The 26,971-nt window shown below is 43.0% G+C and overlaps 1 protein-coding gene across 5 annotated transcripts in view; it reads left to right on the forward strand.

Moving 5' to 3' along the window:
* Nucleotides 1-25,487, forward strand: part of CPT1B (carnitine palmitoyltransferase 1B) — a 162,973-nt gene extending 137,486 nt beyond the window's left edge. For all 5 annotated transcript variants that reach the window (XM_029615240.1, XM_029615241.1, XM_029615239.1 and 2 more), the window contains 6 exons: nt 1,924-2,088; nt 16,316-16,450; nt 16,818-16,970; nt 17,781-17,894; nt 21,685-21,777; nt 24,794-25,487. In XM_029615240.1, the coding sequence (XP_029471100.1) occupies nt 1,924-2,088; nt 16,316-16,450; nt 16,818-16,970; nt 17,781-17,894; nt 21,685-21,777; nt 24,794-24,883 (750 nt within the window). In that variant the 3' untranslated portion in view covers nt 24,884-25,487. The remainder of the gene's footprint in view (nt 1-1,923; nt 2,089-16,315; nt 16,451-16,817; nt 16,971-17,780; nt 17,895-21,684; nt 21,778-24,793) is intronic.
* The last annotated feature ends 1,484 nt before the right edge of the window (nt 25,488-26,971 follow it).

The following is a 26,971-nucleotide window of genomic DNA, read 5'->3' on the forward strand; positions in this document are numbered from 1 at the left end:
GAATTAAGATTGATAAGAGATCATTATGCTGTCTCTCCTGCCCATTCTCCAGACAAGGTTGCTGCAATTCATGGAACATTGAACAACTTGATTCAGTCGCAGGCAATTCAACTAGTTCCAATGCAGGAACATCAGGAGGGGTATTATTCAATTTATTTCATGATTAAAAAAAAAACAGTTATTCAGATACATTTTGGATATAAAAGGCATGAATCAGAATATTTATATCCCTTATTTTCATGTGGAATCTCTTCACATGCTTATTGCTTCAGTTCGCAAGGGTGAGTATTTATTTAGTGTGTGGAAAAAAAAACAAAAAACCTCTGCCTCCATGTGTGCTGGATGAGTGAATAGGTTCTCGACTGGTGTACAGCAGGAAAGGAAATTAACAGGTAAGACATTTCTCTTTTTTCCACCTCATTTAAATTAATGTAATATTGTTAATGTTTTTATAGTGTTACTTTTTTTTTTTTTTTTTTAATCATGTGTGTGATTTTATTTGTAAATCACTTGGGTTTTTTTGGGGTGTTTTTTTTTTTTTGCTGCAAGTGGCATGTCAGATACAATAAATAAGAACTCTGTGTTAGCTCCATGGTTAAGCAGTAAAAATATTCTATGGTTCTGCTAAAATTATACGAGTTCCTACTGTACAGTCTGTGCCTATTGTTTAATTTTGGATGCCATGTACAAATCATTTCTAAGACTTCATCAGGAGTAATATGCCTATTCTGTAGGCCGTATCTCTAGATAGAGCAAAGAAAGAGGAGAAGCAATTCAGAGGAGAGTTACCAAAATGGTTCTGGATAGAGATAGGAGCTGAGGGGGTAGGGGTATGATATACATTACTTCTACCCTCGCGTTATTTGTATGTCTAAGAGGTAAGCATTTTTCAGTGGATAAGGAGGCTCTAAAACAAGGGATTATGATATAAGGCTGGAGTGGGGTAGACTTGGGAATAATGCAAGGAAGGTTTTCTTTACAGAAGGGTAATGGTGCATGGTATAACCTACCAATGGAGGTCTCGTTCTCTGCTGTTCAAACACATTTGCTTTCAGCAATAGTAAAGAATGCTATTTACAATAAACTACTTGTCCTCTGGGGTCTTTTAAATAATTTGTTCATTTAGGGGCTATTTTAATTTGGCTGGATAACCTACCTTGAATTACGAGCATGGCATTCTCATTGAGAATTTAACAGAGATTTATGTAAAGGCCTATTCTCAATACATGGACATGGTAGAATCAGATGGCACAGACTTTTAAACTTATCCAAGACAGATCTACATTAATGTCTAAAGAACATATTTTTACAGGCCAAGTGGTAATACTTAGAAGCTAACCTGTATTGTAGTTGTTGCCATCATAAATAGTAAATGATTTCTAACTGCATATGAGCATAAGGATGTATGATCAGCAAAGTTAATCATGGCTCTCTAGACCAGAGGTGCTCATGTACGAGATTTATTTGCATAGCTTACCTCCTAGTATGCAAATACTTCTCATGCATATTCAGTAGGGATATCCTGAAAACCCGACTGACGGGGGGGCGCCCAAGGACCGGTTTGAGTACCCCTAGTCTAGACCATTTAGAAGAAAGCTGAATATAATAGACAAATTAATTTTGCAGACAAGACTATATTGTTAGTGGTTAAAGTGATAAAATAAATTGATTTTCATACCTGTGCCCTTGGGCAGATCAATTTATTTCACATTGCCTTAGGTACCCACTTACAATGGAAGCCCTTGGGGGCAGGGATTCATTGAATTTGCATTTCTAATTGCGCTGTAAACTATCTTAAACATTACTTGGAACTGTGGGCTAAAAATCAAATTATTATTAAAGATGAGGATCTCTGCAGTGACTGTATTTTTCTCAGTTCTCGATGCAATGTTATTCTCTTCTAATGGAGATTTTTTTTCTCAGTTGCAGGAAGTGATTAACAGCTCATACGAAGTGGCCAAGGAATTAGCAGATGATGTGGATTTTAATTGCAGCCAATTTACAGACTTTGGGAAAGGCTTGATCAAAAAATGCAGGACTAGTCCAGATGCCTTTATACAGATTGCTTTGCAACTAGCTCACTTCAGGGTAAGAGCTCACCTTTTTTTTTCCTCTAGGTTTGTCTTTCCATTCCAAATTCTTTCTCAGGTTTTTCCCTTAATTGTTTTTTTTTTTTGTTTTGTTATGTTGTATACTGCCTTCCTTAGAATAAATAGCAATATATCATACCAAAAAACAAATACAATAAATAACAATATACATCATAAAATGGTGCATCAAAAATACAATAAACATTTATTTATTTAAACATTTTATATGCCATCATTCCATGTGAAAATCATAATTTTGAATCTACCCCACTCTCATTGAGACAAGACAGAGTTGCTTCCCCAACCATTCATTCATTAACTAAAAAAAAAAGACCCTCTAAACTATCCTGCATGCCAAATAATTAACAATCCCCCTCTTCAAATAGCTCCCAAAGGTTTCTATGCAGTGTGTAATTGTGTATTACCTTAAAAAAAACATAAGAAGTTGCCATACTGGGTCAGACTGAGGATCCATCAAGTCCAACATCCTGTTTTCAACAGTGGCCAATCCAGGTTAGAAGTACCTGACAAGTACCTATACATTAAATGCAGTAGATCCCATGCTACTAAAAAAAAAAAAAAAAAGCAGTGGTTGTTCCCTAAGTCAACTTGATTATTAACAGTTTACTTCTTAGATTTCTGGCATTGGCATACAGATATTTCAATGTGTGGGGGTTTTTTTTGTTTGTATTAACAACCTGCTTTTCAGTTAACAAAGAATTTGGAATCTTTTAGCTCAGGTGATTCTTTACTTATAGGCACATGGACTATTTTTTTGCTTTTTTTGGAACCTCTCTGTTGGGATGCCCTAATTTTCATGTTTCATTAATATCCTTTGGAGATTCCTCTCTCTGAACCATATGCTACTGAGCGATTGTCTGCTTTCCCCCTTATTCTAGTTTAAAAGTTGCTTTATCTCCTTTTTAAAGGTTAGCACCAACAGCCTGGTTCCACCCTGTTTAAGGTAGAGCCTGTCCTTTCGGAAAAGACTCCTCCATCCCCAAAAGGTTGCTCAGTTCCTTACAAAACTGAATCCTTCTTCCCTGTAACATCGTCTCAGCCTCACATTAAGACTCTGGAGCTCTGCCTGCCTCTGGGAGGACTTGTATGTGGAACATTTCAGAGAATGCTACTCTGGAGGATCTGAATTTCAGCTTTCTACCTAAAAGCCTAAATATGGCTTCCAGAACCTCCCTCCCACATTTTCCTGTTATTGGTGCCCATGTCTACTATGACAGCCGGCTCATCCCCACCACTGTCTAAAATCCTATCTAGGTGATGCGAGAGATCCACCACTTTCACACCAGTCAGGCAAGTTACCCAGCAACCCTCATGTCCATCAGCCACCCAGCTATCTACATTCCTAATTGAATTGCCAATTATGACAGCTGAGCTAACCCTTCCCTCGTGGGCAGTAGCCCTGGGATACTCATTCATCCTGGGCAGTAGCCCTGTGAGAAGACAGTGAATCACCTGGAAAGCAGGTCCTTTCTACAGGATCACTTCCAGCTACACCAGAGTGATGCTTTTCAACCAGGGGACCTTCCTCCGCTAGGTCTGCCGGGCTGGGGTTGGTTGTCTCTGTATACTTTTCTATCTGCTTCTGCTCCTTCAGACACAGTAAAGACCTTGAATTACTTTTCACCTGGTTAGTAACACAAGTGTTTTTCTATTGATTATCTAGTGTCACATGTTATTGATCTATCAGGAAAGTATCTCTGCCTTGCAGCCAGAGAAAGAAACTCATTCCATTCAGCTTACCCTGCATTTGTATTCAGAAAAGGAGACTACACACTTGAAAACATGGGGGCGGATTTTAAGAGCCCTGCTCGCGTGCGCGCGCAGAGCCCCAGGACTCGCGTAAGTCCAGGGGTTTTTCGAGGGGGGGGGGGCGTGTCGGGGGCGGGGCCGATCGACGCGGCGTTTTGGGGGCAGGATGCGGCGTTTCGGGGGCGGGCGTGGTTTCGGCCCGGGGCGTGGCCGCACCCTCCGGAACCGCCCCCAAGTCGCGTCTCGGCGCGCGGGGATTTACTTCTCCCTCCGGGAGGCGTAAATCCCCCGACAAAGGTAGGGGGGGGGGTTTAGATAGGGCCGGGGGGGTGGGTTAGATAGAGGAAGGGAGGGGAAGGTGAGGGGAGGGCGAAAGCGAGTTCCCTCCGAGGCCGCTCCATTTTCGGAGTGGCCTTGGAGGGAATGGAGGCAGGCTGCGCGGCTTGGCGCGCGCCGGCTGCACAAAATCGGCAGCCTTGCGCGCGCCAACAAAAGTATGCGAAGGCGCACTTTTTTAAAATCTACCCCATGGCTCTTACTTTTGGAAGGCTTACAGGTGTTCTCTGTCTATTTCATGTGCTTTTCATTAATGTCCTCTGCTTATTTGGCGGCAAGTGATACTTCATAACATCAGTGAGGTAGTTTTTGCAGACTCTGCTGTTTCATCAGCATCTCATCAACCTTCTGCACTAAATGTTCCCTTGAAAGTAAAAGCAGCCACACGTGTTCCATCGAATGAGCCACATGTTCTGTCACACATGTATGTCATGGTCTACCCAAGCAATAAGTGCATCAAACATCTTTTCCTTTGAGACAATTATGAAATTGTCACTGGCTATTAAACTGCACACTTGCTCTATCCCAAAGTTGAGGAATTGTTCACCAGGCCCAATGTCGGAAGAATGTTGTTTTGGACATTTTCTTCAGCGACATTGCAGACAAATGGGAACATCAGTGAAATCGATGTTGGTTTTTGCTGTCTGTTGGTAGAATAGGATCCCACGACAGCCCAGGTTCAGCCGCCGCGAATCTGCGCATAAACACCAATAAAGGAGGGATCCGAAGCAACCAGTCTTTGAATCCAAAGCCAAACATATAAGTAACATAGAGGGAATAACTGGCGCAAAATCAGACTGCTCCAGGAATTCAGTCAAATTCAAAGTATCCATTTGCTGAGAAAACTCTGCTTTTTGTCCCACAGCTTCCTTCTTAAGTTGAGTTATATAATAGGTCCTAGAACAGGCGGCATTCTCTCTTCAAGGATTTTCAAGATTTCCCTCAGATATCTTTTTTAAACATCTGAATTGGGGAAATTAGTGGCCTCTTAGGAAAATTTGAGATGCAGATTACAGGTCGCATTCTTTAGCATTTCCACTTTTAGATTGTACTAAGTTCCCTTTTATTAAGGCCTATTGAGTATTCTTAATTCCCAAATATTCCTTTTTGCATTTATCCATTTTATTCTTAAGAACCACAGATTCAATTTGTTTGTTTTTTTACTTGACTTGCAACTCCTTCCACCAGTTCAGACATGTTTTAAATTTGGACAGAGACAGACTTCCATAAAGTTTCAAAATTAACCTGCTCAGGATGCTGTAATGAAAAAAATCACAGATCCAGTTCCAAATTGCTAATCTTACAATGAGTTACCCTGTATTGATGAAATCAAAATCAAGTGGTCCATCTCATCTTCAGCCTTTTGGTTTTGATTTTCTGGATATCTTGAGCCAACTGCCAGAAGCCACTCTGGGACCACACGCTCCTGCACAACTGCTGTCTTCGGCAACACCAGCTCCACTACCCCCCTGGATGTTCCTACTGTAACGTCAACTGACAGCAGTCAGGCTGGGGAACCAGAAAGAGGAGTCAAAGGACCCATCTGTTCTGGGACAGATGATTCAAAATCAAGAGAATCCGTGGGACCTCCAGATACCGCAGTAGACTCTAGTAGTCCACTTATGGAGCTCGTTCCCAGTAAGTCCTCTCTGCTCAAAAAACAGTCCATCAGGCAACAGGTTCCACGGGGAATATTCAGATCTTGTATTATGTTTTACCATTGATAAGAGGAAAATCATCCACAAATAGCAAGGTACATTAAAGAAAGGTAGCGCATACAAGGTGAGCATCTCATACGTCATCCATCTTGAAATTCTTCCTATAGAATGTTACGTAATCAGGTGTCTGCCTTACTTATTAAACATGAGGTTTCTGGGGCTCTGCTTAATAGCCATATGATCTCTGCCAGATAACTTTTTTTTTTTTTTTTTTTGAATCCTAAAGAAATTGTACCATTTTAGTCAAAAAGACAAAAAAAAAAGCAAAAGAGAAATAAAACCAAAAGATCAAATTCATAGCATCACCCTGGGGAATAAAAAGGTGATGAACGAGGAAAAGAGAGAACATGAAATGGAAAGTGAGGAGCAAAAGCATAGAACAGAGAGTGGAGATGGGAGAGAAGCAAAAGTAGAGAAGCAGTAAAGGAGTATAAAAGAGAGAAAAGGCAGGAGACTGAGAAAAGGGGCTGCGCATAGGGAACTAAATGGCAAAAGTGAGAAAAGCAGAGAATTAAAGAAAAGAAGCAATAAGAGGAATGAGAGAGAGTGAAGTATGGAAGAGATACAAGGAGATGACTGCACCAGCAGGGAAAAGTAAGGGGAGAGAGTGGGAGGAAGAATGATTGAGAGAAGCATAATAGGCCAGAAAGGGGGAATGTAGAAGGCAATGAGGAAGGATAGAAGTAGAAAAAAAGGGGGGAAGTAGAGGGTAATGAGAGGAAAGATAGAAGTAGAAAAAAAAGAGACAACGTGAATGACATGCTGAAGGGGTGTACAGTATTACAGGATATATTAAGGAAATAAAAATTCCATGTCAACAGAAATAAAGAACTAGATGAAGTTGAAGCATTGTAATAAATGGGGCTACAAATAATTGACTTTACAGTGCAGATAATAATATAGCATTGAATAAAATCCTTGGAGTCCTTTATAGGTATGTTCCAACAATGCTGTGCGCCTGTTGCTATTTCTGTACATTTGTACACATGTGTCAGGGGCCCCCTCTATGGACAGATTGGCTGGAATTTCAACTAATCTACAAATTTCAGCCAGATCTGTTTAGGGGAAAAGCCCCTGCTAGTTGTACTGGGAGAGTAGGGCTTCCCATGAATTTGTCCAGAGCTAACAGGAACTGGAGCACAAAACAAGTCTCTGAAATATGCCTTCATTGCAGTGTGTTATGAATATATACTTCTCCCACTTGTTTACATTCTCTGAAGCCACCTGATTTTCCCAAATATCACTCCCCTCTTCATAGTTAATGGTTTTTGAGTGACCTAATGAACCCCCCCCCCCCCACTTAACTTGCCCATTATAAAACTAGTTCTTACGGGTCACAGGGGAATATAATTATCTTCAAAAGGATTTTATTGTTCTCCTAGGACAAGCAGAATGGTAGTCCTCACACATGGGTGACATCATCAGATGGAGCCCGGCACAGAAAACTTATGTCAAAGTTTCTGGAACTTTGAGCATACTGAACATGCCCAGCATGCCTCAATCCATGTGGGGTCCCTCTACAGTCTTTCTTTCCATGGAGCTTTCACCTTACGGGAGAGTGAGCTCATGGCTATTCTTATTTGAAATTGCTTTTAGAAAAATTTTCACCATCCTGTTTGGGTTTTTCATGTAAATTCACCAATCGTGGATCTCTCTCGTTTGCCTCTAGTTTCCCCAGTTAGGTTTTTCGGTGGTTTGGTAAGTCTCTTTTCATTTCTGTTCCCTCTTCTGTGGTGGCAGTGCCTCTGTGCCCTCTGGCGTCGACAGCCTGCCATCACAGTCTTTTATTCTTCCCTTTTTCTTTTGTTCGTCATGGCCTCGTCCGGTTTCAGTCGATGCTCCCAATGTCCGAGGACCATGTCCATCATGGCCCCCAACAAAGGGGTGTGTCCTCTGCCTGGGGACATCACAAGACGTCCAGGATTGCCACATGTGTGCCCAGATGACCCCTAAGCGACATCACGCTTATCTAGATAAGATGGAGAAGATCTTCGGGTCGAGGAAGTCCAAGTCATTGACATCGACAACTGCATTGACAGCGATGGACCTGAGAGCTGCACCAATGGACACTGAGCCATCGGCATCAGCGGGGCCATTGGCTCCTGTTTTTCTCTTCCAAGTTGAGGACATCTGGTTCATAATCATCTACCTTGGCACCGGGGAAAGACCGGGCCAAGCACCAAAGGAAGCATCGGCACTGGTCACTCTCTGCATGCTGCCTGGCTCGGGAAGGCGCCAGCTCCTGCCATGATGCCCCCAAAGTGAGCTCACAGCAAGGCGTGCCCATCCTCCATCAATGCCAGAGGTCTGTGAATTTCTGCACCGGTCCTGATGCCAGTCGCCGATCTGACTCGGGGCTCCGAAGACGATCTGGCCACCCCTCCTGCCTCCCAGTCGGTTTTGGCATCAGCAACTTTCAAGGAGGAGTTGGCGTGCAAGATCCAGCTAGCAGTCCAGTGGGTGTTGCAGGGCATTGAACTGGCAACACAGACGGTGCCAGCACCCGCCCTGCTGGAACCACTGTTAAAACAGCTCAATGTGTTACCCGCCCAGTTGGCATCAGTTCCCTGGAGGCCATCGATGCCTGTCAGGGCACAGATGCTTCCCCCAACCAATTATGGTGCTCGTTGCTGGTTCCTCCATGGAGGCCAGCAGAGACACACAGGCCTGAAGCCCCCCCCCATCCAGCTTTGCCAGGGCCAGCATTGGTGCCACCGATGCCCACATCTCTGAACAAAGGCCGAGCACCCAGGGCCCCATCCCCTGTAGATTGCAGTGAGGATGAGACCCCGTTTGACCCCTGGGGAGATGACACACTGGAATCCTCCTCTGATGACTCGGAGGTCTTCCTTCAGAACTGTCTCCTCCAGATGAGCGAAGGTGTGGTCTTTTCCAGAAGACCTGATCTTCACAATTTTATACAGGCGATGGTGGAGACCATCCCTTTTCAGTTACTGACGGAGGAGGATGCCAGGCATAAGATCAAATTCATAGCACTGAAACCTTCACACCAAAGTAAAAAAAAAAAATTAAAAACATGGTTATTTCTACAGGCCTTCAACTTAAGACCTTAATGCCACAAAGCTCTCTGTATTCTTTTAACTGCTCCCAATGAAGTGCTCCCCCCTGTTCCGGTCTCAGTGATGCACCCATCACTACTCTATCCCACCACAGCATTCTCTTCCCTAGCTTTTAAAGGCCTGTCAAGACATCTCCCGTTCCTGTACACCCCGCTCCTTATATACCGTTTGCTAACAAACCTTCGTTTTGTAAATACCCTTTTCTAACCTATATGAACTGTTATTTATTTATTATCATCCTCCTCGCTTAACTGCCCTTGCTCTAAGAACTCATGTTAACTGTTCATCCTTTATCTATGACCTCTTAACCAAAGTTTTTTCCGTTATTGTTTATATCTTATTTTATTAACTGTTTGCTGTTCCATGTAAAAGATATGCCTCTTTTTGGCTTGTTTATATCTTATTTTATTAATTGTTTGCTGTTCCATGTAAAAGATATGCCTCTTTTACGATGTGTAAACGGTTACCGGTATATAAAAATGTTAAAATAAATAAATCTTCCAGTTCGTTGAGGCCCCTAAAGAGATTGTGTTGGTCCCAGTGCATGAGATCTTTAGGGAGTTGCTGAGGATCTGGGAGCACCCCATCACAGTACCTCCCATTAACAGGAAGGTGGATGGGTTTTACCTCATCCAACAGGCTACCGGACTCGAGAAACATCAGCTTTCGCAACAGTCGATAGTGGTCAAATCCACTTTCAAGAAGGCCAAGCGCTCTCTGACCCATGCCTTTGCACCCCTGGGCAAGGATCATAGAGCGATAGACACTCTTGGGAGGAAAGTGTTCCAAGGGGCCATGCTTATTGCCCACATTGCCTCTTACCAGCTTTACATGAGCCAATACTCTCGCAACCTCTAGAAGCAGGTGCAAGATGTGACCAAGTGACTACCTCAACAGCAGCAAGACACCCTCTTATCAATGGTGCATCAGGGCCTGGAGTGTGGAAAACACACGGTTCATTCTACCTATGATGTTTTTGAGACAGCAGCAAAGATCTCTGCAGCGGGAATAGACGCCTGCAGAATTTCATGGCTGTGGGCCTTAGATCTCCAACTGGAGGTACAGGAAAGACTCGCTGACCTTCCGTGCACAGGAGAGAATCTCTTTGGAAATAAGGTGAGGGACGTGGTGGCCCAATTGCAGGATTACCATGAGACCCTCCAACAGCTCTCCACCAGTATTTCAGACCCACCCTCCTCAGCCAGGAGGTCCGCGAGGTAGGGTCAGAGGTAGTCTTTCTACCACCAGAGGAAGTACTGTCCTCTGGCCTCTCGCTCCCGTTCGCAGAGGGTGAGCTCACTGGGCCATCCCAGGCAACAGAGAGCTCCCAAGCCCCAGCCAGCTCCCTAGCCAAATCCTGGGATGGGGTTTTGACTGGATCATAGGGAGTGTAAGCCAGCCACCTGTACCCTAGAGGCTAGATCTGGTTGGGGGCAGTCTACAGTTCTTTGCGGATTGGTGGCCCAGTATTAACTTCAGACCAGTGGGTCTATCCATTATTCATCAAGGGTACCAATTAAATCTATTGAGTGTCCCGCCAAATTGTCCCCCGTGCTCATTTTGGGAGCCTAACATATCAGGAGGTTGTATTTCAGGAGCTCTCGGCTCTCTTAATTGCCAGAGTGGTTAAACCTGTCCCACCAGGGAAAAAAGGGCAGGGATTCTACTCCCAGTACTTCCTGATTCCAAAGAGAACAGGGGGACTCCATCCCATCCTAGACCTAAGGGCCTTGAACAGGTTTCTCAAAAAAGAAAAATTCAAGATGGTTATCCTGGGCACCCTGATTTCCCTCCTGCAAAAAGGGAACTGGCTATGCTCCCTCTATTTAAAGGACGCATACACTCACATCGAGATCTTCCTGGGTCATAGGAAGTATCTCAGATTTGTGGTGGGAAAACAGCACTTCCAGTAGAGAGTGTTGCCGTTTGGGCTAGTTTCAGCCCCACATGTCTTTACAAAATGTCTGGCCATGGTGGGGGCACACCTCTGCAGACTGGGAGTGCATATTTTCACTTACTTGGATGATTGGCTGGTCAAGAGCACCTCCCAGGCCGGAACAGTTCACTAGGGTTCGTCATCAACTACCCGAAGACCCATCTCAGCCCGTCACCTTGATTGGACTTCATAGGAGCCCTGCTAGATGTGGCTCAGGAAAAAGCCTTCCTGCCTTGATCCAGGGCGGTCACCTTGGCGTCCATAGCGGCAGGTTTCAGCTCGGCACATGTTGAGGCTGTTGGGCCACATGGCTGTCCATGTCACTCCCTTGGAACATTTACACATGTACAGAGCCCAATGGATCCTGAAATTGCAGTGGCGCCAAGCCATGCAGAACCTTAGGGCTCGCATCCGAGTCACTCCTCCTCTCCAGGACACTTTGCCCTGGTTGCGGGCTCTCTCGAGTTTGGAACAGGGACTATCCTTCCAAAATCCCCCTACCCAAATTGTCCTAACCCACGGATGCGTCCAGCTTGGGATGGGGAGTTCATGTAGAGGGGCTCTGCACCCAGGGCTTATGGTCCGCCCAGGAAGTATAGTATCAAATCAATTTCCTGGAGCTCCTGGCAATCAGGTACGCGCCATGGGCTTTCAGAGATTGGCTGTCCAGCAAGATTGTCCTGATAAAAATGGACAGCCAAGTTGCCATGTGGTATGACAAGCAGGGAGGCACAGGATCGTACCTCCTGTGTCTGGTAACAGTCCAGATTTGGTCCTGGGCCCTGTCCCATGGAATGGTACTCAGGACCATGTATCTAGCCAGAATGGAGAATGCAATAGCTGCCAGCTGAGTCATGCCTTCAGTCCCCATGAGTGGTCTGGGGAAAGCCCGGAGGTGGACTTGTTCGCGTCCCCCTAGAACAGGAAGGTGACTCGGTTTTGCTCCCTGTACAGGTCAGATGGCAAACCAGCCTCAGACACCTTTGCCCGGCATTGGAGGTTTTCTGTACGCATATCCTCCTATTCCTCTAGTCACAAAGACTATCTTGAAGCTTTATGAGGACCAAGGGACTAGGATCTTCATAGCCCCTCGTTGGCTGAGACAGAGTTGGTTTCCACTCCTTTGGGAGTTGTCCATCCGGAAACCGATCAGTCTGGGGACTTCCCCAGACCTCATCAAGCAAGATCAGGACAGGCTGCAGCATCCCAACCTCCAGGACCTGTTGCTCCCAGCCTGGATGTTGAGAGGTTGATCCTACATCCGCTTGATCTTTCTGAGGATGTCTCTTGGGTCCTGGTAGCTTCTAGAAAGCCTTCCACTAGAAAGTCCTACGGACTGAAGTGGAGGAGGATTTCTGTGTGGTGTAAGCAGAAGGCCCTAGATCACTTCTCCAGGCCCACGCAAAAACTGCTTCACTACCTTCTACACCAGGGGTCAGGAACCCATGGCTCGCGAGCCAGATATGGCTCTTTAGATGGCTGCATCTGGCTCGCAGACAAATCTAAATCAGTGTGTCGCCACACTTTCCAGTCCCCCGCTGACCCAGCTGCTCCCCGGTCCTCCTCCGCCCGGGCTTAAAATGCTGTCAGCCCGGGCGGAACGCGGCAGTTCCGCCCGGGCTGACAGCATTCATCAGCTGTTTCGAAATATGTTCTTTTTGTTAGTACAGTTTTACTGCTGATGATTTTATATTTCTTGATTTGTTTTATAAGGATGGGTGATGTTTCTTTTTTCCTTTGGTACACTGCATACAGAGACTCTGGCTTGTTGCAGTTTCCAATTCAGTTTTTTCTGCATGCTTCTAGTTATGCGTTTTGGTCTCTTTATTCTATGTTAAGTGAGGGTCAGCACGTGATTCAGGTGAGGTTTTCTGCTGGCGTGTAGTTTCTGTGTAGGACTCTATAGCAGCATGACTTGGTCCGTTTTCCTAATAGGAGATGTATTGGTGTCTTAAGGCCTGGTGTAATATTTTCAGAGACTTATTGTACTTTAAAAGTGTGATCTTACATAAAATGCACACATTTACTTGTATTTAGTTTTAAACATATTGTATGGCTCTCATGGAATTACATTTTAAAATATGTGGCGTTTATGGCTCTCTCAGCCAAAAAGGTTCCTGACCCCCCTGTTCTACACTTATCGGAGGCTGGCTTGAAAAACAACTCCATTTAGAGTTCATCTCAGTGCAATTGCAATTACCCCTACTCTTAATACTTTGCACTGGCTTCCTGTGTGGCAGCAAATCCAATACAAAATTTTGACAGTTATTCATAATCATATAAACTTCTGCTGTATGGTTGTGTTCCATCTTGCGTATATACCAATCTTCACGTCACCTCCATTCCATAGATAAAATCTTTTACAAGTCCCCAGTGAGGCTTGATTTACCCAGATAGCGTGCTTTTTCAGCAGCAGGCCCAAACCTCTGGAATTCACTCCCAAATTCCCTCAGGCTTATAGCCAACCCAAAGGAGTTCAGGAAAAAAATGAAAATGTATCTGTTCTGCTGCATTTGGCAGGCTTCAAGCAGTCTGACTTTATCCTCCTCTCTCCACGAGGCCTTCTTTTAGTTTAAAGACTTATTTGTTATGATTTGAACTGTCTTAATCTTTGTTTTTGATGTTTGAGTTATGTTTTTAATTATGAATGTTTTATTTTCTAAACCGCTTAGACCCACACCCATTGTATAGGCGGAATATAAAATATTCTAAATAAAATAAATAAATAAATAATTGGCACATACCACCAAGGTGTAGATGGTGCGCCCATCTCTGTACTGCTTTTAGTTGTATGCTTTATGCGGGGCCTGTTTCAATTGAAGCCTCCCCTAAGACCTCCTGCTGCGTCTTGGACTTCAACATGGTGTTAGCTCAGGAGATGAAAGCTCCTTTCAAACCGTTGCCCTCCTGTGACCTGAAGTACTTGACCTGGAAGGTCATAATTTTGGTGGCGGTCACTTCAGTGTGCAGGGTCAGCGAGCTCCAGGCCTTACTGGCTTATCCACCTTATACTACATTTTATCATGACAGGGTGGACTTGCGTACGCACCCTAAGTTCCTTCTTAAGGTGGTGACGGATTTTCAACTTACCCAGTCAATTGTCCTGCCAATATTCTTTCCCAGGCCCCATTCGCACCAAGGCGAACAAACCCTGCACAGTTTTGATTGCAAAAGAGCCGTAGCCTTCTATCTGGAGCGAACAGAAGCCCATAGACAGTCCACCCAACTTTTCATTTCCTTTGATAGGAATAGATTGGGAGTTAACGTTGCCAAACAGAAATTATCCAATTGTCTCTGTTATGCCCAGGCAAGACTGCATTTTGGGGGTTATGTCAAGGCTCATTCTGACAGAGCTATGGCAATGTTGGTGGCCCCTTGGAGGAGAACTGCAGGGCTGAAGCGTGGAATTGTGTCTTCACATTCACTTCTCACTCCTGTCTGGATAGGGATGGCTGATGCCAGTAGGTTCAGCCAGTCTGTCCTTCAGGATCTCTTTGAAGTGTAGAACCCAGCTCTCCCTACCTAGGGCCTGTTGTTTGGGTTCAGGCTGTCTCCACCTCTGTTACCAACAAGATGAGCTCTTACCATGGAGTGATACAGAGGCATTATGATATTCTCTGTTTCATTCTCCATTCCTTTCCTAATAATCCTTAGCACTCTGTTTGATTTCTTGGCTGCTGCAACATTCTGAGCAGAAGAGTTCAACATATTTTCAACGATAACACCTAGATCCTTTTCCTGACTGGTGACGCCTAATGTGGAAATTTGCATTGTGTAGCTATAATTTGGGTTACCCTTACCTAAGTGCATCACGTTGCACTTGTTCATGATAAATTTAATTTTCTATTTGCATGCCCATTCTCCCAGTTTTGCAATGTCCTCTTGAAAGTTCTCACAACCCTCTTGTGATTTAAAAACTTTGAATAATTTTGTGTCATCAACAAATCTGATGACCTCATTTGTTGTTCCCATTTCCAGGTTGTTTATGAATATATAAAAAAAAACCAGTGGTCCCAGAAGAGATCTCTGTGGCACTCCACTATTCACCTTTCTTCATTGGGAAAATTTACCAACTCTGTTTACTATCTTTTAAATAGTTGGCAATACACAATAGGATACTGCCCCCTATCTATCCCCTGACTTTTTAGTTTCCTAAGAAGTCAGATGCTTTCTGGAAATCCAGATATACAATATCAACTGACTCACCTTTATCACCATGTTTGTTTGCGTCCTCAAAAGAAATGTTGCAAATTTGTGAGACAAGACTTTCCTTGGCTAAATCCATGTTGGCTTTCTCCCGTTAAACTTTGTCTATTTATATGTTTAGCAGTTTTGTTCTTTGTGATAGTTTCTACCATTTTGCCTGGCACAGACGTTACCCACTGGTCTGTAGTTTCCCGGATCACCCCTTGATCCCTGTTTAAAAATTGGTGTTATATTGGCAACCCTCCGGTCTTCGGGTACCATAGACAATGTTATTGATAGTTTACAAATTTCCGATAGCAGTTCCGCAATTTCATTTCTCAATTCTTTCAGCACTCTGGATGTATACCATCTGGTCTAGGTAATTTGCTGCCCTTTAGTTTGACAGTTTTCCCTAGTTACATCTTCCAGATTCACTGAGATTTGTTTCAGTTCCTCTGAATAATCACCTTTGAATATCATTTCTGGCATCGATATCTCTTACATCTTCCTCAGTGAATACTGAAGCAAAATAATTCATTTAGTCTCTGCTACGGCTTTGTCATCCCTAAGTGCTCCTTTTCCCCCTTTTCATTACTCATTCATTTTTTTTTATTATTAATATAAAGAACAAATTGGGGTTGGTTTTTTCACTAGAGCATTTTCATTGTTAATTTGAGGTTATCTGATTACAATTGCACACTCCTTGATTTTATTTTGTACTTAATCTAGAGCTCTTTATCTTTTTCAACTTTGATAATAATCATCTGTCCTGTGGTTATTTTCTTCCTGACCCTGTATTTTGAACCACACTGGATTTTCTCCTGACATTTCTTTCCCAGCAGTCCTAGCACCTGGGTAAACTCTTTATAACTGTTTAACGTCTTCAACTTTTCTGCTCTCTGTGGGTTCAACCCTTCATGGAAACCTGGAGATCTGCTTTCCCTTTCCCCTGCTCTTAAAATTAGAGGGAAATTGTGTTCTCTAACTTACGCACCAGGCTCTGTCTGAATAACTAGGGTGGAGTGCATAAGAAACACCAGGCTCTGAATGAGTGGGATTAGAATGGGTCTTCTACACAAGGCTCCCAGAAAATTGAGTAGCATAGGTTGAACAAAGCAAACAAGTGCATCAGTAAAATTACATTGTGTAGTCTTCGATTGAAGTTGGTTCTGTTTGATTTATTTATTTATTTATTTTTAGGATAAAGGGAAGTTCTGTCTCACATATGAGGCTTCCATGACCAGGCTATTCCGAGAGGGCAGAACTGAGACCGTGAGATCATGTACCAATGAGTCAACAGAGTTTGTACGAGCAATGGAAGATTCAACAAAAACAGTATAAATCCTTTGTTATATCAATGCTATTTTTCCCTTCTCTGCAGACTTTAGGCCTAGGGTCTTATCTCCTTTCGGCAGCATTCAGGCCCGATCTGTGATCACCATATTGTCCTTTCCATCACCTCTCTGTAGCGCTGCAGTTCAGACATGTGAACTTCCTAGTGGCCATATTTCCCCCTCTGCAGCTTGTAGGCTGGAATTGTTATTTTTGTGTTAGCCATGCCTTTTCTTTCATGATTTCCATATAGCATATGGGTCTGATATGCCTTTCTTCCCTGAAGTGAGCCAGCCTGGACCCCTCTGCTCTATGCATGCCTGACTAGGAACTTCCTGCACTCGTCCTTATGCTTGACTTTTTCTTACAGAAATCAGAGTGCCTAGAGCTGTTCATAAAGGCTGCAGATAAGCACCAGCATATGTACCGTCTTGCAATGACTGGTTCTGGCATAGACCGTCACCTCTTCTGTCTGTACCTTATTTCTAAGTATTTGGGAGTTGAGTCATCTTTCCTGAAGCAGGTAAAACGGCGTTTTCTGTGTCGTGATTAACAAGATGTTTATTCCCAGTACTCTGATGTAAGGGGATGTAAGTCTCTTGTTCCTTGTGTTGTGCTTTAAGGGGCTGTCTCTTCCCTTGTGACCTGTTGAGGGTGAGAGTCCAAGGCAATGATGGGGCAGTGAATAGGTAGGATAAAGCCAGATGCAGTGTAATGAACTGCATTACCCCTGTTCTCCTGGGCCCAAAATTGGTGTGTTTGAACATTCCTGGCAAGTCCACTCCCTTCCGCTTCTAGTTGGTAGTTACAGGAGGGATAACACGCTTTGTGTCAGGTAAAATCTGCCTTTTAGTCTTGATATCTCTCCGCGGTCAGGTGTCATAGGACACCACTTGGTGCAGGAAGGGAGAAGAAGAATGTTGAGGATGGAGGCAGGGATGTGCATCAGAATAATCCGTGCATTGCTAATTCTTATTCTTCCTTGATGCCTCTCCCTCCAAGTTTCTGATGCAGAGTAGCAAGCAAAGTTGGAGGGAAAGGACTCTTAAGCTAGTGATTTTGAAACAGCATTTGGCAGGCGGTTGAATAGAAAAGTGCAAGGTTTGGGGATGGAGGGAAGAGGAGTACACAGCATGAGAATGGCATAGGGAATGATTCAGGATGGAAAAGAGACAGTTGCAGGATGGACAGAGTTGAGGGGTGCTGTGGAGGAAGTAGTAAGAGAAGCACAGGGATGGGTGACTGAAAAATGGGGTTGGGTTTAAGGCAAGGAGAAGGAGGGATGGTCGCAGTCATTTTTCAGGGTAACAATATTAATGTTTTTTCATTATAGGTGCTCTCTGAACCCTGGCGTCTCTCTACCAGCCAGACTCCCCAACAGCAACTTAAATTGGTTGACTTGGAGAAGCATCCAGATTTAGTGTCTTCTGGGGGAGGCTTTGGGCCGGTGAGTTACATAAAGTGCCTACACCAAGTGGGATCTAGACCATGGGCTAGGGCAGCTGTGCTTGGAAGAGGAATAGAAAGGTGATGCAGTGGAGCATGATAGGTTAGAATCCCCTTGTGGGTTCCATCAGAAGCTTTTGATCAGGGCACTTCACAACTTAACATAACATAAGAAATGCCATACTGGTCAGTCCAAGGGTCCATCAAGCCCAGTATCCTGTTTCCAACAGTGGCCATTCCAAGTCACAAGTACCTGGCAAGTACCCAAACATTAAATAAATCTCAAGCTACCATTGCTTAATAATAGCAGTTTATGGATTTTTCCTCTAGGAACTTATCCAGACCTTTTTTTTAAACCCAGTTTACACTAACTGCTATAACCACATCTTCTGGCAATGAATTCCAGAGCTTAACTATGCGCTGAGTGAAAAAGAATTTTCTTTGATTTGTTTTAAATGAGCTACTTGCTAATTTGACGTTTCTTACTTCATTAAAGATATATTTTAATGTTTAATAAAACAAAAACAGACTTCATATCTTTAGGATTTCTTTATCATATAGCATATATATATATATATCATGTACTATTTAATGGAGTGGCAAACTATTTTCTTAGTCCTGTATCTATAGACTTGACTGCTGTATTCTTCCAGCTTTTTCTGAGCACTATGTTTTGCTGTAAGATTGAGGTCAGCACTGCAGCTCTCATCCAGTGTCCCTTCACTTGGATGTTCATTAGCAACTAAAGGAAACAGCTTGGAAGTAATGTTCAGCGTACATGCAACATGAGCCCAAAGTTTCCTGTGGAAGGGACTGCCCTTTCCCTTTTCTTCCCAGCTTCCCAAAAACGTTTGCAATGTAGTAAACAGCCAGGCCTTCTCCATGCCCCCTCTCATGATGGCAGGTAAAGATTACAATAGCCTACCCAGTCTTACCAGCAAAATGTTTAGGGTTGCAACCCTTTTACCAATTCAGGTGTTCTTTTTGCTCACTCATTTGACCTACCAAAACTATGTCCATTTGGGGTCCCAAATGCATAAGTTCATCTCTCAGATACAGTATCTGATTCCTAGATCTGGTATCCAATTCCCATCATAAGACTGCAGGTTCTGTGGCTGATCAGTAAGAACATAAGAACTTGCCATGCTGGGTCAGACCAAGGGTCCATCAAGCCCAGCATCCTGTTTCCAACAGCGGCCAAAACCAGGCCACAAGAACTTGGCAATTACCCAAACACTAAGAAGATCCCATGCTACTGATGCAATTAATAGCAGTGGCTATTCCCTAAATAAACTTGATTAATAACCGTTAATGGACTTCTCCTCCAAGAACTTATCCAAACCTTTTTTGAACCCAGCTACACTAACTGCACTAACCACATCCTCTGGCAACAAATTCCAGAGCTTTATTGTGCATTGAGTGAAAAAGATGAATTGTTGGCATTGGTGTCAAGTGACATTATTAACTTGGGAGAAAGGTTGAATGGCATTACTGCAAGGGGGAGTGAGGGAGATAAGTCAGCAATAGACTTGATTATACCTTCTAGTGCATCTGAAATTACCATGGATGCTATTTGAGCTGCTATTAAGTTTCTTGAAGCTGCTATAATTAAATTAACAAAAATACATATTGATAGTCAACAAAAGGTTATTGAAGTGGAAAAGGTGATTACTACTAATAATATTAAAATGGTAAAACAGGAAATACTGTTATGTAAAGTGGAAAGTATTCAAAAGAATTTAGTTAAATCAGAGATTTTGAATGAAAAAAGATTTGAATATATGGAAAATAATCTTAGATATTTAAATCTAAGAATATTGAATTTTCCTTTTCAAAAAGCCATAACCCCTAAAGAAATGTTTAAGGAATATTTAATGAAAATACTGAAGATGCCAGAGCAGGCTATACCTGCCTTGGCAAAAATCTATTATATTCCAAATAAAACATTAAAAAGACAAGCAGCTGGAGCAATCCATGAATTTGTCAGAAATTCTAGAAATGTCAGTGGAGACAGAGATATTGGACAGAGAAACCCTATTTGTCTCTTTCATTTAGCCGCCAGAAAGGGATACAGTACTACTTTTATTTTTACGTAATAGGGATCAGAAATACCATGGCCAACAGATTTGGATTTATCCCGACCTATCAAGAGTTACACAAATAAGACGAAGAGAATTTCTAAAATTAAAAAGTGATATTTTGTTAAGAGGTGGTAAATATTATCTTCGCTATCCATGTAAATGTAAAATATGGTATGATGAGAAAAAATATCTCTTCTATGAAGTTGATGTGTTGCAGACTTTCATCGACTCGCACCCCATAAATAGCAGTTAATGTGTGAGAGCAATTGGTAAAAGCTGTTGCTATGATTTCTTAGATTAAGAGAGTGAAAACTCTATTTCCCCTTATACTCGCTCAGTACACAATTCAATGTCTTATTTTCTTTGAATGTATTGCATATGCTGATTGTAAGGGCAAATATTGAGGAACATAATATTTGGTTGTTATAATGTATGATTATATCTCAGTATGTACCTTTTTTGACTGTTATATTCAGTTGAAAATTGAGAAATAAACTATATAAAAAAAAAAGAATGACCACCCAGCAATTTGTTTCTTTTGACCCAAATAGACATGGGATTGCTGTACGTAAACACATACTGTTTAATTAATTTATTTTTTATTCTGCTTTTCGGCACTTCAAAGCAGATTACGTTCAGATAAGGTACACATTTCGCTATCCCCAAAGGGCTTATCTATTACCTGAGGCAATAGAAGGTAAAGTGACTTACCCAAGGTCACAAAGGAGCAGCAGCGGGATTTGAACCCTGGTTTCCCTAGTTCATAACCCACTGTTGTAATCACTTTCCATTATGCCCAGGCAGACTTGACTCTGAAAGGGAATGTCAGGGCTCATAGTGTTAAGGCTAGGGCAGTATCAATAGCCCACCTGAGATCAACTCCATGAAAGATATTTGCAAAGCTGATGAGTTCAGCCCACACATTTATATCCCATTAATGTTTGGATAGGCACGCTCAACATAACAGTAGGTGTTTGGTTGGTCTGTCCTGAAAGATCTCTTTGAGATTTAGAATCCAGCTCCATCCTCCCCAGAGCCCATTTTTGTATTTCCAGGTTGCCCTCCAACAAAAAAAAAAAAGTAAAAATAACCTAGATATATATATATATATATCATTATTCCCAGTTGGCACGGTTTCTGTTTTCCCCTCTTTTGTTCAGATCAACCTTTAGCTAAGGATTCTCCACCTGTAGGGACTGCATATCCTTGTCCTCAGAGAAAGCAAAAGTGGCCTACCTAGAACAGTTGTTCTCTAAGTACAGCAGGATATCAGTTCTCAAAGACACCAGCTGCCTCCTGTAGGAGTTGACATCTCCTTTATATAGCTGTATACTGAATGGTGGGGAAACCTGTGTTATAGTCATGATGCAGGACAGCCCACACATGCTCAGTAGAACATGGAGGAAAGACCTCTGGAAGCTATACAATCATAGAACTGACCCAGGCTCTGTCTGATGATGTCACCCATTTGTGAAGACTACAAATTCTGCTGTCCTCAGAAAATATCTGTTACAGGTTAGAAACTGTTGCTTTACAATTAGAAGCATAATACAGGACCAAGGGGAAGATTTTTTTGGGGGTGGAGGACAGAGCAACTGTTAACCAGACTGAAGGGGTTTTACCTCCAAATGCAGCACAGCTGACCAACTTATTTTATGTGATTGTATATTTGCTGTTATAAGTTCATCTGTCTTTATTTGAACACTTTAGGTAGCAGATGATGGCTATGGTGTCTCATACATCATTGCGGGCGAGAACCTTATTTCCTTTCACATTTCCAGCAAGTTCTCCAGCCCTGAAACGGTTTGTATCATATTTCTTATCCCTACAAACATGTTACAAACAAGGAAACATTACTGTATTGGCTGGAAGGATCCTAGTTTCTCTTTGCAACAGTGCAGGTATCACTGTACCTATATCGTCCAAGACAAATGTTTGGCTAACCTCCTATATGGTGATTCCACTGTCTCTATAGGTGCTTTGTCTCATGCTCTACTCTTACAGTTAGAAATATCAAACCTGACTTTACTGTCTTGCAATTTAAGCCCATGACTTTTTGTCCCTTTCCTCAGTAGAGATGGAAAGCCACTAATTATCATTCTCATTTTAACCTCCTTTACAGGTCAATTTTAACTCTCACACACTCACTCTCTCACACACTCCACTCTCACACACTCACACTCACTCTCTCCATGGGTTACCAGTTTGCTGCACGCATTTTAGAAGGGGCTCAGCTGCGCGCGTAACCCTTGTTACGGGCACAAGAGCCAGGCCTCTTCCAATGGGCGGGCCGAGGGGCGTGTTCTGGGCAGGACAACGCCATTGCTCGGGAGCTGAAATAAGTTGCTCAACAAAGGTAAAATTTAAAAAAAATGTGGATTTAGGGTTTGGGGAGGAGAGGGGAAGGGAGGTTAGGGTAGGGGGTAAGGAAGTTCCCTCCCAGTCCACTCCGGAAGGCCGGGATGCATCGCCGCACGAATTTTGCAAAACTGTTGTGTCCCCCCATGCGTGCGCAGATTACAAAATCCGGCACATGTGTGCGTGCGGCCCGATTTTATAACCGGCATGCGCATGTTATAAAATTGGCGCTCCTGTGTGTGCACCGAGTAACGTGCACACACCTATTAAAATCCACCCCTTAATGAGCTAAATTCTGATCTTCCTTTTCGCCAATTTCTAGCAATTCTAAGTAAACTAGCTATGTCATACTTTTTAAAAATCCTAAGCCACTATTCCGCCCCTTTTCTTTTGATCTTGATAACTTCTTGTCTCTCGTCTCCCATTCCAAATGAGTTTGTTTTATTTAATCTTACAAGGTCCCTCCTTTTTATAAATAAGGAAGTCATTTGCATGACATACAGCCGTTTAGGAAGAATAATCATTTAAATTGTTATATTTTCCCCATAACAGACAAATGAAACTGTTTCCATCTAGTCAATTTTTCATTGTGCTTAAGTAATAGCTCTGTACTTTGTATACATTTGAGAGATCATTGGGAGAAATAATCCCTAAAAATCTGAAGTAGCCTTTTGCCCTTTGTCAGGGACCGAAATCGGTGACTGGATGGTTCTCAGTCATATATATATATATATATATATATATCATTCTCAATAGCTGGTCCACACCTATGGAACTCCCAACATACCTAAGATCTGAAAGAAATACCATATCTTTCAAAAAACTGCTCAAAACATGGCTTTTCAAACAAGCCTTCAAGGATGGGATAGGCTAAACTAACCACTGCACAGCACAATCCCCCTTTCTTCCCTCCACAGCCCACCCCCCTGAACAAACTCCCCTATGTCCCCCTTCTATCTACCCCACAATCCCAGCTTATGCCCCTTTCCAGTCATGCGACTCTAGTCTCCTCGCTCACCTTGCTAGAACAACTGTTTCTCCTCCAGATTATCAGTTTTATCCCTTTGTTAATCCGTCGTTTCCTGTTACGTTTATCTCTTGTTACAGCTATCCCCTGATTCTAATATTCTCTGTTACCACAATCCTCGCATGATTTTTATGTATAATGTTTCTGAGTTCTTAGTATAATGTTGTTCAAAGGTAAACCGGAGTGAAGGCCAACACTAATACTTCGCTATATAAAAAAAGAATAAATAAATATACCCACAAGACCGCAGTTTTATCTAAATTAACTTTGAAATACTCATCAGTTATTGCCAAGACTGTTTGTAATGTGCCTGCTGGGTATTATAAAAATAATAGTATATCTTCTGCAGAGTGTACTCATTTTAATTTCACATTCCCCACCTTGAATGCCTTTTACTTCTGAACACTCCTTAATCTTTCTTACTGATGGTTTGAGACAGGGCCAGCGAAACCACTAGGCAAACTAGGTGGGGGCCTAGAGTCCCAGGGGCAACAGCCATGGCAACAAGAGCCAGCAACCCATTCGTCCTCACCCGACCCAGCCCTTCTCTCAGCCATGCGGTGGCTCCCTCAGGCCAGACCCCGGCTCGCACCGCCTCCCGCCATTTTGCTCTGGCTTCCAACGCATGGAGGAAGTGGGAGAGAGTGCGCAAGCCTGGGCAGGGCGGGGCATCGTGACGGGGGGGGGGGGTGTGAAGGGGATGGGCTCAAGGCAGAAGGCACCTTATACCCTTGCACTGGCCCTGGTTTCAGACTCAATAGAGAGAGTAATGGGGAAAGTGGGCAGCCCTTCAATTTTTGTCTGCCCTGAAGACCAAATTTGTCTGATAAAGCACTGTTAGGGCCTAAACTGCTGCTTTTGGATTTGAAGACAGGAGAGCAGAGATGTAGTTAGCCTGTGGCTGATGTGGCCTCCGCCATAGGTACCATCCACTAGGGGCATTGTTGCGTGAAAACTATCACCCACATCCCCCTTCCTCCATCCCCCACCCCTGGCAGTAAAGAGCAGCGTGGCCTGCAGAGCATCGAAACCGATCAATCTTCTCCTCCCTCCTCCTGCCCTGGCAATGAAGAGTAGCGGGCTCACACTCCCGAGCCCTCTTCTCCCAGCAATGAAAAGCAGGCGCTGCCCATGGAGCAGTAAAATGAAACACTGGCTGCCGCCTCCTTCCCCCTGCCCCAGTAGTGCAGAACAGTGCAGTCCCCAGGGTCGCAAAAAGCGTAGGTCTTCTCTGCACCCTCCCTGGCCGGCAGTGTCGAGTAGTGTGACTGGCAGGGCCTCAAGGAGCAGGAGCAGCAGCAGCAGCAGTGTGGCCCGTGGAATGCCAAGAAGCTTCGGCATACCTGAATGCTAAGTGTTCATTGTCAAAAACCTCCAGCGTTTGCTATAAATAAATACCTTTGATACTGGGTTTTTTTTTTTTCTGTCCAACAGGATTCAACTCGATTTGGACGTAACATCCATCAAGCCCTACGGGACCTCGCAAAGCTCTGCAAAGCTAGAATCCCTGTGGAAGAAATCTGATATTGTATTTACATTCTTGTAGACTAGAGGTCATACTGACCTTTTATCTACATACACATTGTCCACAGGTCATACTGACCTTTTACCTATTAGCGCCCATGCTGTCTAGAGGCCATGCTTACCTTTTTACTTACACACACAATTTCCAGAGGTCATGTTTACCCTTTGCTTGCTCATATAGTATCCAGAGTTCTGATGGAGCTGAATTTGCATTATGCAGACATAGTGAGACACTGTTCAATGAGATTGGGGAGTGGCCCTTGATGAATGAATAATGAGAATCATTGCCAAAGGCTGAGCCAGGACAGGGTCTCTGGTTTTCTAGCATCCCTATGTTTGGTTCGGTGATTCGGATTTCCAATGGTGCTGGGTAGCATTGATTTGCTGGCTTTCGTGTATGGAATAACTACATGCATATTTTATCTGTTGGTGATTTGTTCTGTGAAGACAATCCAAACCCTCTATTCTGTACCAAAGTGTCTCACTTCTTTTTCCAGGAGAGGTCATGTATTTCCTTCCTTTTTTGGAATTTGACAGTTATATTTATAATTATTTTGTCATTTAATTTCATGGTCCATAATAAAATAATGGATTCATGACATTCTTGCTGTGTTTGAGTATCTCATTTGGAATGAGAATGTAACTGCCTGTGCACTTGAGGAATGTGCGCTGCCTCCAGATATAGAGGCAGCTCCCAGCAGACTGTTTATTTAAATTGTATATTCCACAATTACCAAATAGAATTGTTAGTTCAATGCGGATCACATCCAAACACCCATAAAATACAAATACTTCATGTAAACAGATAAAATACAACTGATAAAAGCACAAAAGCAGTAAAAACAATTGATATAATAAACATATACAATTGTTTTATTTATTATGCTGCTCCTTCATAAGCCTCTCAAAAAAAAGTGCTTTTAGCTGCTTTTGAAACACTCAAATGTCAGCCTCACTTGTTAGCTAGACAGAATTGAATTCCATAGGACCAGAGCAGTCCATGAAAAGGCTCTAGCTCGGGTTAATACCTTTTTGAATTCCCTAGCAGGAGGCAATTCCAACAAATTAGCATTTGCAGAATGTAAGGCTTACTGGTACATAATGGGAAAGCTTTGCTTTAAGGGTACCATTACTACTTAACATTTCTATAATGCTACACAACATATTCAGCACTATGTAAACACACAAAGACCATCCCTGCTCAATAGAGCTTACAAGCTAGTAACAAACATACAGGACAGAAAACCTGGGGCATTTCATAAAGCAAAACAATGGTTAAAGAAAAAAGTTAGTTAATGAGGCTAAAAGCAGACAATCAGGCCTAAGACTTAATAACCGCTCCAAAAAGGTAGGTCTTTAGATGGGATTTAAACATGGCGAGAGAGGAAGCATGACGCACCAGTCCAGAAGACCATTCCAAGCCCATGGAGTAGCTAGGTAAAAAAGCACAGGAGTCTGGAATTGGCGATAGAGGAGAAAGGCACAGATAGGAATGACTTGTCCGATGAGCGGAGTGCATGAGGAGGTGTATAGAGAAAGATGAGAGGAGAGTTAGTGAGGTGCCACAGAGTGAAGGCATTTTTGCAGTTGAGAGAGAAGAGCTTGAACTGTATGTGAGAGCATATTGGGAGCCAATGCAGTGACTTTTGAAGAAGGGATTATGTGAGTTTATTGACTGGCAAAAAATAAGTCTCACAGCTGAATTTAGGGCAGATTGCAGTGGAGAGAAATGGCTGATAGGGTGGATAAAGGTTCTGGTAGTATGTTCAGAAAGGAAGGAATGGCTTTTGGCAATGTTATAGAGAAAAACTGCATATTTTAGTAGAGTTTTGGATATGCTTAGTGAAGGAGAGAGGCATAAAAAATGACTTCTAGGTTACAGGCTGAGGGGACTTGGAGAATTACCGTGTTATCCACAGAAATAGAGAAGGGAGGTTGGAGGGAAAAAAATAAGTAGCTCTGTTTTGGCCATGTTGAGTTTAAGGTGGTGGCAGGACATCCAAGCATCAATGTCAGACAAGCATGTCAAGATCCAGGACTAGAGCAACTATCAATATTCTACATTTTAGCCTCCACTTTATTGAGAGC

This window comes from Rhinatrema bivittatum, chromosome 9 (genome assembly GCF_901001135.1).
Source record: "Rhinatrema bivittatum chromosome 9, aRhiBiv1.1, whole genome shotgun sequence".
Classification (NCBI taxonomy): Eukaryota; Metazoa; Chordata; class Amphibia; order Gymnophiona; family Rhinatrematidae; genus Rhinatrema; species Rhinatrema bivittatum.